The sequence below is a fragment of the Nanorana parkeri genome, unplaced genomic scaffold (genome assembly GCF_000935625.1).
Source record: "Nanorana parkeri isolate BGI_ZX_2015 unplaced genomic scaffold, ASM93562v1 scaffold92, whole genome shotgun sequence".
Classification (NCBI taxonomy): domain Eukaryota; kingdom Metazoa; phylum Chordata; class Amphibia; order Anura; family Dicroglossidae; genus Nanorana; species Nanorana parkeri.
The window spans coordinates 2445026-2463866 of record NW_017306360.1 but is presented as its reverse complement, the minus strand read 5'-3'; the positions used below and the strand labels follow the sequence as shown (position 1 = coordinate 2463866).

The 18841-nt window shown below is 47.6% G+C and overlaps 1 protein-coding gene across 1 annotated transcript in view; it reads left to right on the top strand.

The window, feature by feature from the left end:
- The window catches only part of LOC108783872 (sterol 26-hydroxylase, mitochondrial-like), a 29264-nt gene extending 11559 nt beyond the window's left edge, over positions 1-17705 (top strand). The window contains exons 3-9 of the mRNA XM_018552563.1: positions 3398-3597; positions 4860-5057; positions 7417-7580; positions 9336-9502; positions 13722-13803; positions 16329-16529; positions 17576-17705. Coding sequence (XP_018408065.1) covers positions 3398-3597; positions 4860-5057; positions 7417-7580; positions 9336-9502; positions 13722-13803; positions 16329-16529; positions 17576-17698 — 1135 coding nt within the window. The 3' untranslated portion in view covers positions 17699-17705. The remainder of the gene's footprint in view (positions 1-3397; positions 3598-4859; positions 5058-7416; positions 7581-9335; positions 9503-13721; positions 13804-16328; positions 16530-17575) is intronic.
- Positions 17706-18841: the final 1136 nt, after the last annotated feature.

The following is an 18841-nucleotide window of genomic DNA, read 5'->3' as shown; positions in this document are numbered from 1 at the left end:
CTCCACACGCCGCACCGCCTCACGTTTGCCACTGCCAGACCCGCCCGCATCCACATGCATCACCTCCTCCCCGCCTCACGCTTGCCGCTGCCAGACCCGCCCGCCCGCATCCATGCTCCACACACCGCACCTCCTCCCTGCCTCACATCACCCGACCATTCACACTATCGTTACATGGATGGCAAAAGTGGCAGACGGGCAAGGAGAAGGCGGGGGGAAGAGGCAGAGCGGGAGGGAGGCCAAGTTGCTGCACCATGGGCCTCCAAGTTGTACTTGCCCCCTGGGCTAAAAGTTGCCAGTCAGCCCCTGGATTCAGGGCAGTGATGTCATTCAGTTAAAGGGATCCTGATGTACTGATTGGGTATGTAGGCCGTCTTTACAGGCCTCCTGAAAATGCTTGTCACCTGGCTGTTTCTAGCGATAGGATGTTTCGGGTCAAACTAAAACAAGTTTGCAGCAAGCCGAGTTAGAAAAAGGTCAGACCCTTGAACTGCTTGTTAAATTAGATGGCTGAGCACTCGTTGTTGTCTCTGAATTTGACCTGCCCATTGCTGCCATTGCCCATGTGTTGCCACAACTGCCTGCGCACAGAAACTGCCTCCTCGTTGCCTGTTTATTGGAAAGACTCAGGGTAGTCCCGAGGCTGGGTGACACCCGGAGCGGTTACCGGGTGTCACTTCGCCACCGCGCATGATGTCACCACGCGCGTGCGCGATGACATCATCGCGCACGCGCGTCACTCTTCTAAAACCTGCCGGCGGCCATCTTGGTGATGGAGGGTGGCAGAGAGAGGAGGGGACAGTCACCCGGCGGGATAAGGTATGCCGCCGGGTCCCCTCCTCTCCCTCCTGATACTGTCGGGCATTCGGTCCATGACCGAGCGCACTAATTTTCTGAGGTGGGTGACACCAAAATCACTGTCAGTCATTTTGGTGTCACCCCTCCAATGGTGTCACCCGGGTGCGGGCCGCACCCCCCTTGTGACGCCACTGGAAAGACTGCCTGTGTATTTAGTCCATGTGTGGTTACAACTGCCTCTTTTTTGCCCCACATACCATCATGATTGCCCTCTGTATTGTCACAGTTGCCTTTTTATTGCCCAAGCAATGTCACTAGACATGTAAGCTGGTAAAAAATTTGGTTTGCTTCAATTCGGATATTTTGTTATTTCGTGATTCGGATCCGAAATCCAATTCGGTTCGGGTTTCGGATTCGGACGAAATCCGAATGTCATTAGTTTCGAATGAGTTTACGAATATTCGTTGCGAATTCCACAGAAAACCATCTACAGATATTAATACTAAAGCTGAATCTCCCAGACCGGAATGGCATTCAGGATCCGAATTTCCGCATTGCATTGGGGAGCTCCTGAAAACCATTCGGGTCTGGGAGCCTCAGCTTTAGTAATATATGTACAGGTGAAACTCGAATAATTAGAATATCGTGCAAAAGTAATTGCAGTAAGTGCTGCAAAAGGGGCCCAAACCAAGTACTGAGTACATATGCATGCTTGTACTTTTCAGAGGTCCGATATTGTTCTATGTACAATCCTTGTTTTATTGATTGCATGTAATAATCTACTTTTTTGAGGTTGTGGATTTGGGGTTCTTGGGGTTTTCATGAGCTGTAAGCCATAATCATCACAATTATGACAAATCACGGCTTGAATTATCTTGCTTTGCATGTAATGAGTCTATCTCATATATTAGTTTCACCTTTTAAGTTGCATTAGTGAAATAAATGAACTTTGCACGATATTCTAATTATTCGAGTTTCACCTGTATATGGCTCCCAGACCCGAATGGCATTCAGGAGCTCCCCAATACAATGCGGAAATTTGGATCCCGAACGCTTTAGTATTATATGTATATACTGTATATGGCTCCCATGTTGCCGTAAGGAAAATTCCTGTTCAGACCCAATCAGATGCATTCAACGGAAAAAGACATCTGAGAAGTCACATGTCCGATTCAGTTTCGTTTTTAAACGAAATTCGAACGGGATCCGAAATTCGGAAATGGAAATTTGGATTTGGACGCATTCAGATGCATTGGGATTCGGAAATTCAGATGTGTCCCAATGTCCGAAGTTCGAAAAATTTGTACGAATTTTGATTCAGAACTAAACCAATTGCACATGTCGAATTGTCACGATTGTCAGGTTTTTTCACTTGTTTAGTGTCCTGATCATCAGTTTGTTGCCCATAAATCATCCCAATTGCTTATTTGTTGCCTCTGAATTTTCACAATTGCCTGTTTTTGTTGCACACATACCATCACAATTGCCCTTTTGTTGCTTCTGTATTGTCACTGTTGCCTTTTTGTTGCCTCTGTATTGTCACTGTTGACTTTTTGTTGCCTCTGTATTGTCACTGTTGCCTTTTGGTTGCCCATGTACTATCACAATTGTCTGTTAACTGTATAGTGTTACATTTGTCAGTTTGCTGCTATCATTACCATTGCTCACTTGTTGCCTGCAAATCATGACAATCGCCTACTTGTTATCTATGTATTGCTGTGGTTGTCTATATGTTGCCCATGTATATTGACCACATTCACCCATCTAACACCATCATTTAGTGCTATGGTACCATCCATGTGAGCAAGTCAGCACTGCTTTTTCTTGGGACTATGTTCTTTACTATATAATACCCTGTTTCCCCAAAAATAAGACCTAGTACTGTTTTTGGGAATTGCTAAAATATAAGATCTACCCCGAAAATAAGACCTAGTTGCGACCATTCCCAGGGTCGGTGGTGGCATAAGGGGGAATTTGAAGAGCCGCGGGGGAGAATCAGCGGTGCCAATGAAGCCAGCGCTTGAGGAAGCGGGGCGGCAGCGGAGGGAGCAGAGCAGTATAAGCCGATGTCTCCTCTATAGCGCCGACTCCTGTCACAGGCGGAGTGATACCAAAATGCACTCCGCCTGTGAGGAGTCGATAGTGAAAGCGCGCTTCGCTCATTCTGGCCAGTGATTGGTTAGCAAATTGCTCTTGGAAAGGTACGGCACTCCTGATTGCCCTGATCACCATATCTTTGTACATGAATAGATGTGGACTGTTGTACATTAAAAAAAAAGACCTACCCTGAAAATAAGACCTAGTGTGTTTTTTTTGAGGCAAAAAAAAATATAAGACAGTGTCTTATTTTCGGGGAAACAGTGTACAACCCCCAACAGGCCTTTCACTATCAAACCACGCCCCTCCCCCCCCCAAATATTTGTCCATGCCTACAGTTTGCAGCGATGGCACTATTCGCAGGCCATCACCATACAATCTACGGCTGGAAAATCAAATTGTAACTTGTGCTGTCGGCTTTACAGGGAAGGGCTACGTTTAAGATAGAAGCTCAAGATCGTAATGTCGAAATACATCTTCTAAAAGGTCTCATTGTATCTAGGCAAGGACAAAGATGGCACGCCCTGCGCACCGTCCTGAACAAGAGGATGCTGAAACCGTCCGAAGCCAAGAGCTACGCCGGGAGCATCAACAACATTGTGACAGACTTGGTAGTCAGGCTGCAGGACCTGCGGGAAGAGAGCCCCAGCGGCGACATGGTCAAGGACGTGGCCAATGAGTTCTATCGATTCGCTCTTGAAGGTGCGTGCGGCGCTGCCAGTTTTGTACCGATGTCTGCAGAGTTAAGCCGCAGATACAATCCCCAGACTGGAAAATTAAGTTTTAAAGGAGAACTATGAGGCGAGTGCTTTTCACTCAGCATCATAGTTCTAGCCGACCTGTGACAATGAGACTGTCACAGGTCAGCTGAGTAGATTGGGAGGTGAGCGAACACATACCGTCGTTCTCTCACCTCTCGATCCTGTCACAGCTCTCTGTCGTGACAGGGGGAGGGGCTGGATTCCCCCCTCCCGTCTCCGATCTGCCAGCGCTGACTGGCGGAACGGACAGGGGAGGGGGCGGGTACAGCTGGCTCTGCGTCTAAATAGGCTGAGCCAGCTGTCAATCACATAGCTGCTGGGATATCTCCAGTAATGTCGGGATCACGCAGCTGGGCGGAACCCGGCATAATTGTTGGGATCCGCTTCAGCGTCTCAGTATACCGCGAGCAGTAGCTCGCAGTATACTGAGCACAGGGTGACGGTGAGGACTAGTTTGTGTCCTCCCGTTACCCGAAGGAGAACTATGGGGAAAAGCCTTAACCCCATAGTTCTCCTTTAATAATGGCTCTGCCCTCCTACTTTAGTTCAAAGAAACAGACTAAAATATCAATCAGGAAAACGGGCGGCACGTCACGTTAGCCGAATGGTAGCCAATCAACTGCAGTCACTGGTTGCGTATTCTGAAAGCTGTTGGGAAGGGGTGGGGGGGATTCCCCTGGGGCTAAACAAGATAAAAACTCACAGTGCAGGGTCACCACACACTTTAAAGTCTGACCATACAATCCTGAGCGTGAGCATCTTTTTAGGCGATTTTGAGGATTTGTTTTGCTTATTTTGGCATTTTCAGGCTTGAGCGGTTCTGTTCCAGCCAATGTAAAGTGGTTAGGTGCAAAATCATATGGAAAACGCAAGTTACTCATTCTACAGTCGCTCCGATTAATGTCTGCATGGCCAAAAATGCGCCCCCAAAAAATCTCATGTAGTTTTTGGAGCTGCAAGTGATGAGCGGCGCAATACTCGGGTGTAAATAGGCACCATTGAAAATAATGGGATTCTTCATGCTGAGTGTTGTCATCCCACAAAATGCTCAGGTGGGAACTACCAAAGAATACGTAGTACGAGGGCCGGCCTGATTGGAGAGTTCAGATTCAGTTCTCATAATACATAGTTTTGGTAACTAGTGCACTGTACAGTCAGATTGTAAGGTGTATGGGTGACCTGACATCACATGATCTCTTCTAGGAGTCTCCTATATCGTGTTTGAGACCCGGATTGGATGTCTGAATAAGCAGATCCCCGCAGAGACTCAGAGGTTTATCAATTCAATCGCCGAGATGCTGAGGAATTCCGTCTACTCCTCTTACCTACCCGATTGGACCAGAGGAGTCCTACCGTATTGGAAGGCTTACATAGAAGGCTGGGATAGAATCTTTGATTTTGGTAAGTGCAGCCATGCCAACTCACCCTCAGATCCAGAGTCACCCTTTTTTTTTACATCTCTAATCCTATAACCCCACCCCCCTCCCCCTCATTCTCGGTATCTGTTCTTATTCTGTATGTATGGACTCTGCACAGTATCACTTCTCTTGCCCTGTATGCCGGGTGTCATTCTCAGTATCTGTTCTTATTCTATGAGTATGGACTCTGCACAGTACCGCTTCTCTTGTCCTGTATGCCGGGTGTCATTCTCAGTGTCTACACAACATCTCCATGTTTGCTGTGTGCATTCATACGTCCTTTTTAAGCCACGCCCCTTAGAAATTCAGCCACAATTTAGTGTGCCCCTGCCTCATCACCCTGTAAACTGACCTCCCAGGATGACATCTCTGAAAATGAAAAGGCGGAAAGGAAGTTTGTGTGTGATAATGTACGATGACCTTTAGGGGGCACTAAACCCCCATACAACACACTGTACAGTTTTACCAATCATATAGTATGATGTCACATTTGACATGACCAGGTCTGCAGCTAAAATGTGTTCTGATCCAGATCATGAACACGGATTTCTAAGTTTACTGATCTGCATGGATATATTGAGTAGAGCAGTATGCAAATATTGGCTTTGATTCACCAGGCTGCAATAACACTTGAGGAGTGCTTAAAGGCGAACTATAAGGTGAGTGCTTTTCACTCACCTCATAGTTCTAGCCGACCTGTGACAATGAGACTGTCACAGGTCGGCTCAGTAGATCGGGAGGTGAGCGAACACATACCGGCGTTCGCTCACCTCTCGATCCAGTCACGGCTCTCTGCCGTCACAGGGGAGGGGCTGGATTCCCCCTCCCCGATCCGCCAGCGCTGACTGGCGGAACGGACAGGGGAGGGGGCGGGTACAGCTGGCTCTGCCTCTAGATAGGCAGAGCCAGTTGTCAGTCACGCAGCTGGGCGGATCCCGGCACAATTGTTGGGATCCGCTTCAGCAGCGGCGTCTCAGTATACCGCGAGCTACAGCTATACTGAGCCTAGGGTGACGGGAGGACGCTAGTTTGTGTCCTCCTGTTACCCTACGGAGAACTATGGGGAAAAGACTTAACCCCATAGTTCTCCTTTAATGGCACTGAAGGCATGCTATAATAGCACACGTATGGCGCATATTTACAACATACCCAGAACTGGCACGACATTGCAGCATTGTGCCATCATACACAATTGGGGCCCTTTCACACCAGGGTGCTGCTTTCTGAATGGCAGCCCAGCGAACCTTCCCAGTGCAACAGAAATGATCCAAGAGCAATTTGCGGTGCCTTAGGTAGCCCATTCAAATGAACGGACTGCCTTTAATGCAATGCATGTTACCATGCATGCATTAAATGCACCGCAGCAGACCACGTTGCTGTGAATGGTCCTTTTTTTAATAGAATTCAGATAATTTTTATTGCTATTTTTAACAAACAGGCAAACTCTACCAACACATACAAAATATACTTTATAATATTCACAACCAACACCATCAGAACATCAGCGTGACATATCCGGCCATTACAAAAGCAACAAAAACATTCCTATTCTTCAGATCCAGCGCTTCAGTTATTCTCTTTATTCTCTTGATCACAATATAACACCATTACATTAAAAAAAAAAAAAATAATCTTGCAAATGTTCAAACGTCCCTTTATCGCTACAATGTAGCTTATCGCATAGAAAGTCTATTGTTCCATCAAGTAAGTAAATGACGGCAACACTTCTGTAATTAAAGGAGAACTATGGGGTCAGTGTTTTTCCCCATAGTTCTTCTTAGGGTCACGGGAGGACAGAAACTAGCCTCCTCCCGTCACCCAAAGCTCAGTATATGGCAAGCTACAGCTCGCGGTATACTGAGAACGCCGCAGCCAGGACGGATCACGACATTACTGGCGATATCCCAGCAGCTACGTGATTGACAGCTGGCTCTGCCTATCTAGATGCAGAGCCAGCTGTACCCGCCCCCTCCTCCGTCCATTCTGCCAGTCAGCGCTGGAGGATTGGACAGGGTAGGGGGGGCATCCCTGCAGGGAGCCGTGAGTGACAGTCACGGCTCTCTGCAGGGAGATGATCAGGAAGTGAGCGAGCGACGGTATGTGTTCGCTCACTTGCCGATCTATTGAGCCGACATGTGACAGTCTCATTGTCACAGGTCGGCTGGAACTATGAGGCTGGGTGAAAAGCACTCCGCTCATAGTTCTCCTTTAATTGTAGCAACTTTTATCAGCATTGTCCGGCTACTTTATAGGAACTGTCCAGGTAGCTTAGACTTTAATTTCTCGTGTTTCTTAACCGGACAGCAGGGCGGCGCTATCACAACTCTCTTGTTTGTTTACAGGAAAGAAGCTGATTGATAAGAAGATGAATGATATCCAGGAAAGGTTGGACAGGGGAGACGAGGTCCAGGGGGAGTACCTGACCTACCTTCTGTCCAACGGACAACTGACCATGGACGAGGTGTACGGCAGTGTGTGCGAGCTGCTGCTGGCCGGCGTGGACACTGTACGCAATCAATGTGTATCCTATTTATTTTGTGGTATTTAAAGGAGAACTATGAGGTGAGTGCTTTTCACTCACCTCATAATTCTAGCCGACCTGTGACAATGAGACTATCACAGGTCGGCATTAGTAGATCGGGAGGTGAGCGAACACATACCGGCGTTCTCTCACCTCTCGATCCTGTCACAGCTCTCTGCCGTGACAGGGGAGGGGCTGGATTCCCCTCTCCCCGCTCGCCAGCGCTGACTGGCGCAACGGACGGGGGAGGGGGCGGGTACAGCTGGCTCTGCCTCTAGATAGGCAGAGCCAGCTGTCACTCACGCAGCTGGGCGGATCTCGACATCGATGTCGGGATCCGCTTCAGCTGCGACATCTCAGTATACCGTGAGCCGTAGCTCGCGGTATACTGGGCTTAGGGTAACGGGAGGACGCTAGATCGTGTCCTCCCGTTACCCTAAGGAGAACTATGGGGAAAAGCCCTGACCCCATAGTTCTCCTTTAAGCATCTGCAATCTGAGGATTCTTAACACCACCTGCATAAAAAAAAACAAAAAAACACATAAATACACATCGCAGAAGAAACACAAAGCATAGTCAGCTCCTATTAGATCCTATGCACTGTGCTGTGAGCCTCCTTTACCATAGTGATGTAGTGCCGCCGATGTAGTTGTGGAACTACAATTCCCATGAGTCATTGCAAGACTCTGACAGCCACAGGCATGACTCCCAATGCTGCTGATCTCCTCTAGCCTTTTTCACACACCTTCTCTACAAGCACTTTCACCAACATGGACTGCACATCATTGCTTTGGACTGACTTCCTGGCAGTGACAATCAGTGGTGTATTTTGGTTTTGTGCTGCCCTAGGCAAGACTTAACTCGGGCACCCCCCTCAATCCAAATGTGCCCCGCCCCTTCCTGTTTAGGACATTTTGTGCAACCCGTCAGTCACTGGATCCAGCACACATGGGATCATACGGGGGAGGAGAGATGTGCATGGTTTCCGGTGAGCTTTATGGGGTCTCAGGAGAGCTGTGCAGGCTTTATGGTGGGCTGTGTGAGGTCTATGGTGGGCTGAGAAGGGTCCCTTTCCCTGTGCTGCTCCTCTTACCTGCAGCCCGAAGTGCCATCAGTACCAACAGGATACATTGCAGTCCCCCAGCCTGCTTCTGGGAGGCCTACCATCAGATCACATGCTATGGCCAGCCCCAAGCCACCCACTGCCTGATTCTGTGCCCCACCGGGCAAGTGCCTGGTATGCCCAAAGGTAAGTCTGGCTCTTTGCAGAAAACGCTGCCCCCCTGGAAAGTGCCCCCCTAGGCAATTGCCTAGTTTGCCTTGCGGTAGATACACCCCTGGTGACAATGATGGACAATGCCCGAGCAATGCGTTTCGGCATGTGAAGTCCCCACCAGGGACACAAGTGACAGGGTGCAATTGGTAGACAGTTGTCACCCAATAACAGGAAGTGCCTGGGGGAGGACCTGCATAGCAGGATAAGCAGGCATTCTTTCCATGAAAGTTTCAGGTCTAAAATATAAGCTTATATGAAATCTTAGTGCTTGGGTTTAGATCTGCTTGTCAACGTCAACGATAAAACCAACAATGATGGTCACTTCCCCCAGATATGGGGAATTTTTCGGCATCATGCCCTCATTTTTTGTAACAGAATTCAGCCTGTTTTGCTGATGGTACATACGGGTTGCTTTGCTACATACAAAACAACAAATAACCTCTTTGCTTCTTTTCCTGTTGCAGACATCCAACACGTTAACCTGGTCTCTCTATCACTTGGCAAGAGACCCCGAGCTCCAGCAAACCCTGTACCAGGAGATCATAAAGGTGGCTCCATTAAATAGGACACCCACCGCAGACGATATCGCCCATATGCCCCTGCTGAGGGCTGTCATCAAAGAGACCCTGCGGTGAGTCCAAGGATGGGAACACACCATGATTATAAACTAGGATCGCAGCATTGTGAATTCTGTATTAGCTTCTTCTCCACAAGGAAACATTGTGCTGGATATAAAATAGTAGATTTAACTTTGCAAAGTCGGGTGAATAGTTTTGCAATGCATTTAAAATGAAGTTCAACGTTGTATCAAACTTGAAAAACAGATTTCATATAATTCCAGGTATAAATAAAAACATGACGCTCAGCTCATCCTGCTTCCCACTCCCAGCTCAACCTGCCCTCCATTACCAGCTCAACCTGCCCTCCACTCCCAGCTCATCCTACCCTCCACTCCCAGCTCATCCTGCCCTCCACTGCCAGCTCAACCTGCCCTCCACTCCCAGCTCAACCTGCCCTCCACTCCCAGCTCAACCTGCCCTCCACTCCCAGCTCAACCTGCACTCCACTCCCAGCTCATCCTACCCTCCACTCCCAGCTCATCCTACCCTCCACTCCCAGCTCAACCTGCACTCCACTCCCAGCTCAACCTGCACTCCACTCCCAGCTCAACCTGCACTCCACTCCCAGCTCAACCTGCCCCCTTCCCCAGCAGTGACTTAGAAGCTCAGCTCCCCCTTCCAGCAGTGACTCAGCATCTCAGCTCTCCGTGCTCCTCCTTCCCATCAGTGACTCAAAGGTTCAGCTCCACCTTTCCATCAGTAACCCAGCAGCTTAGCTCAACTCGCCCTTCCCCTCACAGCAGTGACACTGAAGCTCAGTTCCCCTATACCAGCAGTGAGCTCACCCTGTTTCCCCCTCCCAGCAGTGACTTAGCAGCTCGGCTCCACCTACTAGTAGAGAGCTATTAGGTCAGCTCCCCCTCCCAGAAGTGACTTATTAGCTTAGATGCCCCTCCCAGTAGTGACTTATCAGCTCTCCCCCACCGGCAGTGACCAGCAGCCTTCCAACATCTAATCTCCATTGTGAACACAACCTTGAAGCTGTGGGATGGGGGAGCAAAGTGAGGAGTTAACCATCTTGGACACTGTCAGTGCTTCTGTTTTGAATTTCAAGGATGAATTGCCTTAAAAGGTCATGCTCAGTCTTCTCAATGTTTTCTTTTTGTAGGTAAACATGTAAAAGAGATCCGCTACATGTAAATAAATATTGACATGTGTTAATGGAAAGTCTTATATTTAATACAATAACAAACATATGAAAGAATAGGCTTGTAAATATGTGAAAGTCTTACAAAAAATGACTGCAGCATTACATTATATACTCAGTGAAAAATTTCTATGCGTTCCCTTTAAACAATGTCCACGTGATTGGGATCTTGCAGCTGACAAATACTGCTAATTGGCAATTAACGCTAACATGACACACCTTCGCAGATGTCATTGTCACAGTGACTGCCTTACCATATGTTGTTTCCATTATTTTGTTTCTTCCTCTTCTTTGTCTTCTTCTTCTTCCTCTTCTTTGTCTTCTTCTTCTTCCTCTTCTTTGTCTTCTTTTTCCTCTTTGTCTTCTTCTGCACCTTCTTCTTTGTCTTCTTTCACTTCTTCTTCTTCTTAGTTTTCTTCTTCTTTGTCTTCTTCTTGTATGTCTTCTTCTTACTCTTCTTTGTCCTCTTTCACTTCTTCTTAGTCTTCTTCCTATTATTATTTGTGTTCTTCTTCTTTGTCTTCTTCTTCTATGTCGTCTTCTTCCTCTTTTTTGTCTTCTTCTTCATAGTCATGCTCTTTTTCTTCTTTGTCTTCTTCTTCCTCTTCTTCTTTTATGTCATCTTCTTCCTCTTCTTCTTTGCCTTCTTCTTCTTTGTCTTCTTCATCGTCTTCTTCTACTTCATCTTCTTACTCTTCTTTGTCTTCTTACTCTTCTTTGTTGTCTTTTTCTTTGTCCTCTTTCACTTCTTCGTCTTCTTCGTCTTCTTCCTATTATTATTTGTGTTCTTCTATGTCGTCGTCTTCCTCTTTTTTGTCTTCTTCTTTGTCCTCATGCTCTTTTTCTTCTTTGTCCTCTTCTCCTTCTTCTTTGTTTACTTTGTCTTCGTCTTCTTCGTCGTATTTTTCTTCGTCTTATTCTTCTTCGTCTTCTTTTTTGTCTTCTTCAATTTCTTCTTCATCATCTTCTTTTTCTTAGTCTTCCTCTTCTTTGTCTTCTTCTTCTTCTTTGTCTTCCTCTTCTTCTTTGTCTTCCTCTTCTTCTTCTTCTTTGTTGTCTTCTTCTTTTTCATCGTCTTTGTCTTCATCTTATACAGCATATAAAGAAGGGATAAAACATGTGCATGTATTGCAGAGATGTACTGCATTTTATTTTTTGCCCGAGACATACACTTTAAGGAGTCTGTTTATAAAAACAAAAAAAGCATAGTTATTCGTCCAGTGAACCTGCCTGATCATTCATTCTATGTGAATGAACAAGCTGTTGTGAGAATGGGGCAACCATTGCTATTATGGGATCTCGTAGTAGCATTTCTATAGAATTGTTACATTGTATCTCTTGTTATCAAAATCTATTTATTTCCTACCCTGTTTCCCCCGAAAATAAGACCTACCCCGAAAGTAAAACCTAGCACTATTTTTCAAGATTCCTGTAATATAAGACCTACCCCGAAAATAAGACCTAGTTTGGTGGTAACATGTGAGGGGAAACTTGAAGAGCAGGAGAGATGGTATCAGCCTGCAGGGACATACTGTATTAAGGGGATGACAGGGGACTCCCCGACAAGCGCATTGACAGGGAGCACTCCAGTACCATACTTCACCAACTTCTGTCCCCATGAAGGCACTGCATAATGTAATGGTACTGTACTGTAATGTGTACCGGTAAATGGTACTGTACTTTACCGCGCTGTCCACTGACTGATGTCCCCACTGCTGCACCACTGGTACAGCTGTCCCTGATGGCAAAGGAAGCCGGCGCTGTAGAAAGCAAGGCTGCAACGGCGGAGGGAGCAGAGTCGCATTAGCCGATACTTCCTCTATAGCACCGGTTACTGTGATAGGCGGAGTAATACCAGATGCGCTCCGCCTGTGTAAGTGAAAGAAAGGGATCAGCATTACCGATACTGACCATTATGTTGTACATTAAAAAAAAAAAGACATCCCCTGAAAATAAGACCTGGTGTGTTTTTTGGGGGGCAAAAAAAATATAAGACAGTGTCTTATTTTCGGGGAAACACGGTATCATCCTCAGCACCATCCAGTGGTCATAATGTGGTATGTTCATGGTTCACTTTGAGGGTTATTCACATATGAGCCGAAGGATCCAGCCATAGCTTCAGCTGATCCTTCGGCTCACTTCGCCCGCCCGGAGCCCTTCGGTTCAGTCGAACCGAAGGGCTGCTGTACAGTCTATTCACTATAGCCCATACAGCAGCCAAAGGCAGCCGAGCTGAACCCATATGCTTCTGCTCTGCTGAGCAGTAGCGACAGGTAAAGCATGGAGAAAGGTCGGTCTAAGCCGACTGATCTCCACGCAAATAACAGCTGGGCAGAGCCAGCCGTGATCTCATGGTTCACTCCGCCCAGTTGTAATAACAGACCAGCGTCCCCAAATTACCTTGGTACGCTGATCTGTCATTAAACAATAACGAATGGGCGGAGCCGGCCGTCACGTCACAGCCGGCTCCGCTCTGCTGTTATTTATTGCCCGGGACCTGCCCCCCTCCTGACCCCTCACCTTCAATCCGGGGATCCGCTGCCCCATCTGCGGCCCGGGACCGGCTCGGTAGGGCGTCAGGAGGAAGAGGAAGGGAGATCAGCTCCTTCATCAGATTCCCCGAGTGAGATGTCGGCGCTTCGGCTCAGCCGATCCACATGTTGGATCGGCTGAGTAGAACTTCTTCTGCACTTCGGCTCTGCCGAACATGACCGAAGGCAGCCGATTGTATGGCTGATTTTAGCTGATGTATGGCTAAAGTGAATAGCCGTACAGCGTTCGGGACCCCTTCACTTCGGCTGGGTTATTCACTCGGCTGCCTTTGGCAGCTAAGTGAATAACCACTTTTATGCTCTTATATATATATATATACACATGATATTTGAAGAACATTCGAATAGAGGAGAAAATAGCCTAAGAACATTCTAATTTGCACCATTCTCACAAACTAATTCATGTGCAGTTTCACTGGGCAAATAGATATATATATTTTTTTTTTAATAGACTCCTTGTTCTGACCTCTGTCATACACTGCCATGCTGCATTTGCTAGTGCCACTGACACATTCTCCTTCCTATGTGCAGGTTGTATCCTGTTATTCCGACCAATGCAAGAATCATCACTGACAAGGAGGTGGTCCTTGAAGGTTACAAATTCCCCAAGAGAGTGAGTGTTGAAACCACATATACTGTATGCCCGAAAACATCCTGCAAATACACTAACACTAGAAGCTCCACTCAGCGTGTGAGTTCTGAATGATTAATTTCAGTCAAATTCAGTAGGATTTGTTGTACAGCTTTTGAGTTTTGGACCAAGCCAAACCTGGTCCGAACCTGAGCTCCTCCAATCACGGAAGGAGCCTCTTCCGCTGCCACCCAATCAGCTGTGGCCATGGAATTCCCTGGCCGCCCCTGTAGGTAAGGAAAGGGGCGGGATGCAGTGATGCCATTGATCCTATTTGGCTACATTGCTATATTAGGTGAATTACATTTAATACAGCCATTGGAGATAAGATCCCCCGAATATGGTAGTGCCATTGGCTGGGGAATTCCCTGCCCGCAGATGCATAGGGGTGGGATGCTTGTGTTGGCGTCATTTACCTAACATGACCACAATGTTCTTTACTAAATGTAGGCATGTGGCCATATAAGGTCAATGACATCCCTGCATCTTAGCTTCCTGCACGTCAAGCTGCAGATGGGGAATTCCCCACCAGCAGCTGATTGGTTGGCACAGAATGAGCTTCCTTCCATATTCGGGAAGGGCTCCTCCCGGGTTTGGAGGAGCTAAGGTTAGGACTGAATGTTCAGTCCAAACCTGAGCTCATCCCTAATGGCCCCGTGGCTATATAGGGTATATGAAGTCAGCACAAGCATCCCACCCCTTTATTTATGGCCATCTGCGGGGCAGGGAATGCCCCACTCTGCAGCTGATTGGTCAGGAGGCCCATGTAGCTCCCATATTCAGAGGAGAGGAGATAGGGCACGCGGCATCTGGAGTAGGAGCAGGAAAGGACAGTTATAAAACCCGCCCGCTGTCATGGGGTGAGCCATACGGCCCTTTATTTACAACAACAAGTGGTTAAAGGGAGTCTGTTGAATACTAATACACCGGGGGCCCCATTGATAAAAAATGCGAATTGCCTGGCTGTCTCTGCTTTCAGTGAGAGGTGCTTTAAAGCGCATCTCCAGTTATTCTTTTGGGGAAAAAATCCTCCCCTGTATTAATAAACACAAAAAACGACACTATGGCTATCCCCACATCCCGCATCAATCTGCTTCCTCTTTACCCAGGCTGTCATTGACACATGGAGGTAGGCCTTCACACAGCCAGGGTCACAGTGGAATACTGCAAACGCTGGCATTCACACATAATAACATGAGTGCTAGCAGGGCCGGATATACTCTCTCTGCTGCCCTAAGGCCAGGTTCCTAAATACACCCCTCTAACCACCAACCCCCCCATGGAGAATGGCAGACCTGCAGGCGCTGCATACAAGTGATCTCGGCAACATCACCAAGTTCACTTGTACAAAACATGTGGAGTCTTCCCCGCTGTACATTTAGCTCTGCTTGCCCAAAGCAGGGCTACATGTAGAAAACAACTACCCGCCCGGCGCCCGGAACTGCATGTCCTGAGATAGGAATTCCACACTCCTGCTGCCCCTCTACTCCCTGCTGCCCCTGGTTGGCCTTGTGGGAAATCCGGCCCTGCGTGCTAGTCTGTGCAGGAGACTGGACTGCCAATGTCGGAGAAGGACCTTGTTCCTCAAAGGACCAGCCAGAAGACATCTTGGATTGCAGAATGTCAATTATATGTTAAAAAAAGGTGCTTGGGAGGGCTAGTGGGGGTCAATGTGGAGTTGGGCTTTAAGGTGTTTAACCTTGTTTCTTCAAAATTCCAACCTTGAGGATTATTTTCTTAGCTTTAAAGTGGCTTCACATTGATGAGAGGACTAGGATGGAGCTTCAACTGGTGCAATGAGAGGAAAAGAACAATGTACAGTGAGTTAGGGCCAGTAGCAGCTGGTTCTGTGAAGTTGGGATGTGTTTAAAGGAGAACTATGGGGTAAGTTCTCCTATGGGGCATGGGAGGACACAAACTAGCGTCCTCCCGTGACCCAAAGCTCAGTATACTGCGAGCTACAGCTTGCGGTATACTGAGACCGCCACAGCCGGGACGGATCCCGACATTACTGTCAAGATCCACCCAGCTGCGTGATTGACAGCTGGCTCTGCCTATCTAGAGGCAGAGCCAGCTGTACCCGGCCCTCCCCCATCCGTTCCCCCAGTCAGCACTGGAGGATCGGACAGGGGAGGGGGGGGAATCACTGCAGGGAGCCGTGAGTGACAGTCACGGCTCTCTGCAGGGACAGGATCAAGAAGTGAGCGAGCGCCGGTATGTGTATGTTTACTTCCAGATCTATTGAGCCGACGTGTGACAGTCTCATTGTCACAGGCTGGCTCGAACTATGAGGATGAGTGATTTCCACTCACCTCATAGTTCTCCTTTTAACCCAGTTGCTTCAAAACTCCAACCTCAAGGATTATTTTGTCAGCATTAAAGTATCTTCACATTGATGAGATGACTAGAATGGACCTTTGACTGGTGCAGTGAGAAGAAAAAGAATGTGTGTGGATGTGTATACAGGAGAGGTGCACTAGCTGTCTCTAATCTTCTTCTTCTTCCAGACACTCTTCGTCTTATACCATTACGCCATCTGCAGGGACGAAGCCCAATTCCCGGATCCAGAGAAGTTTAATCCTCGGCGGTGGCTGCGGGATGAAGGGAAGACCTATCACCCATTCACTGCCATTCCTTTCGGCTATGGGGTGCGAGCCTGCGTGGGCAAGAGAATCGCCGAGCTGGAGATGCATCTGGCACTTTCAAGGGTAAGCGGCCAATGGTGAAGGTGCAAAAGATCCGGGGCAAGTGACCCCCCCGCACCCCCGGTTGTTACGCCACTGCCCTCATGCGATGTATTTAATGAAATAGAAATGAAGACACAAAGTTAATAGGAGGGATCAACCACAAGAGTTTGGGGAAGGGAAAGCCAAGGGAGTCCCTATGCCGGTTGGAAAATACTGTCCCGCACTTCCTGTCTCACGGTGTCTGCATGCGGGTGCACACGTCCATAGACTTACCTTGTGTCTCCCCTTGCGTCCCGGCCGAAAATGTGATCTGCGCATGCGCCCGCCCCAAGCTGCTTTGCGGCTGCCCGACATTTTTCACATTTTCGGACGGGAGCGCGCGGGGAAGACACGGGTAAGTATTAACCCTTTTCAAAGCGTTTTGTTTTGACACTTTTTGCATATATCTCCTGCTTGCTAGCCACATATACACTGAGTGGCCAGATTATTATGACCACCCCATCAGTACTTCGTTGGGCCGCCTCGTGACTCCACGAGATGATGAAAGGTGATGCGAGGAATCTGACACGGCACTGTTGTCCTTCTGTTGTCTTGTACCAGTCTTGCCACTCTCCGTTCTGCCCTAACATTGACTAGTCGCTGACGGCCACATACCGCACGTTCAGACCCAGATTTTCGGCTGACAGTCCAGTCTTTAAACACTTTAACAACAGCTGCTCTTGAACATTTAACGAATTCTGCTGTTTTGCTGATACTCGCTCCATGGCTCCGAGCGCCAACAATCATCCCACGTTCAAAGGCTGTTAAATCGCGTTGTTTCCCCGTATCTTCAGAAACAAATCACTTCTACTGTCGTGGTAACCAACCTGCTTCCCTATTTATAATGGTCTGGCCCTCTAGCAACTTCAGCGCCAAATTATAGCTAATTAGCCTACAAACGTCAGGTGGTCATAATAATCTGGCCGCTCAGTGTTTATACAAAAACACCGGAGGCTTTAATTATCTTTTAAAGACATTCTGAGATAAGCTGGAATCCCTTTGTAACCGTTTGGTTTCCTCTCTTACAGGTTATCCGGATGTTCGAGGTTAAACCTGATCCTAAACTGGGAAATGTAAAAACAATTGCGCGTGTCGTCCTGTCAGCAAACCGGCCCATAAACCTGAGGTTCTTAGAGAGGAAATCTGCTTAACGTGCTTACTGAAACCAAAGGGCCCTCTGCGTGGCTGTTCCTGACATCCCCAGAATGCGTGTTTATGAAACAAAAATCAATATCATTTCCCTATGAAATAAATCAATTGACTCTTTAACCCTTTGTTAACGTCTCCCAGGGATGCAAAATAAAAGCTTCTGTGGGCCAAGTCCAGCTTCAGTCAACCCCCATATACACCTTGTTATTATTGACGAGGCTGCCCATCACTATGAGAGTCTATTGATGTGGTAGGGGGAAGAAGTTACCATAGCAGTCAAATAGTAAAAGATTTAGTAAAAGAGACCCTGTCACCAACTTAAAAAATGCATGTAAAACACAGAAAAATCAAGTGCACGGCCTGGCCAAAAAAAAAAGTCACACACTCTAATATTTCGTTGGACCGCCTTTAGCTTTGATTACGGCACACATTCTCCGTGGAATTGTTTCAATAAGCTTATACAATGTCACAACATTTATTTCCATCCAGAGTTGCATTCATTTTTCCCCAAGATCTTGTAGTGATGATGGAAGAGTCAGACCTCTGTGTAAAGTCTTCTCCAGCACATCCCAAAGATTCTCAATGGGGTTCAGGTCTGGACTCTGTGGTGGCCAATCCATGTGTGACAATGATGTCTCATGTTACCTGAACCACTCTGAGCCCGATGAATCCTGGCATTGCCATCTTGGAATATGCCCAATGTGCCATCAGGGAAGAAATAATCCATTGATGGAAAAACCTGATCATTCAGTATATTCAGGTAGGCAGCTGACCTCATAACATTGCTGAACTGAGACCTGACCGACTGAAGCCACCCCAGATCATAACACTGCCCCCCCCCCAGGCTTGTAGGTTAGGCACTAGGCATGATGGTGGCATCACTTCATCCGCCTCTCTTCTTAACCTGATGTGCCCATCACACTGGAACCAGGTAACTCTGGACTCTTCAGACCACATGACCCTTTTCCATTGCTCCAGAGTCCAATCTTTATGCTCCCAGGCAAATTGAAGCATTTTTTCCTCCATGATAAGTGGTTTTCTTAAGGCAACACAGGAGTTTAGTCTCAATCCCTGGAGTTCTGTTCACATTGTGCGTGTGCAAAATAGTGGCGTAACAACCGGGGGTGCAGCAGGGGCGCGGGCCC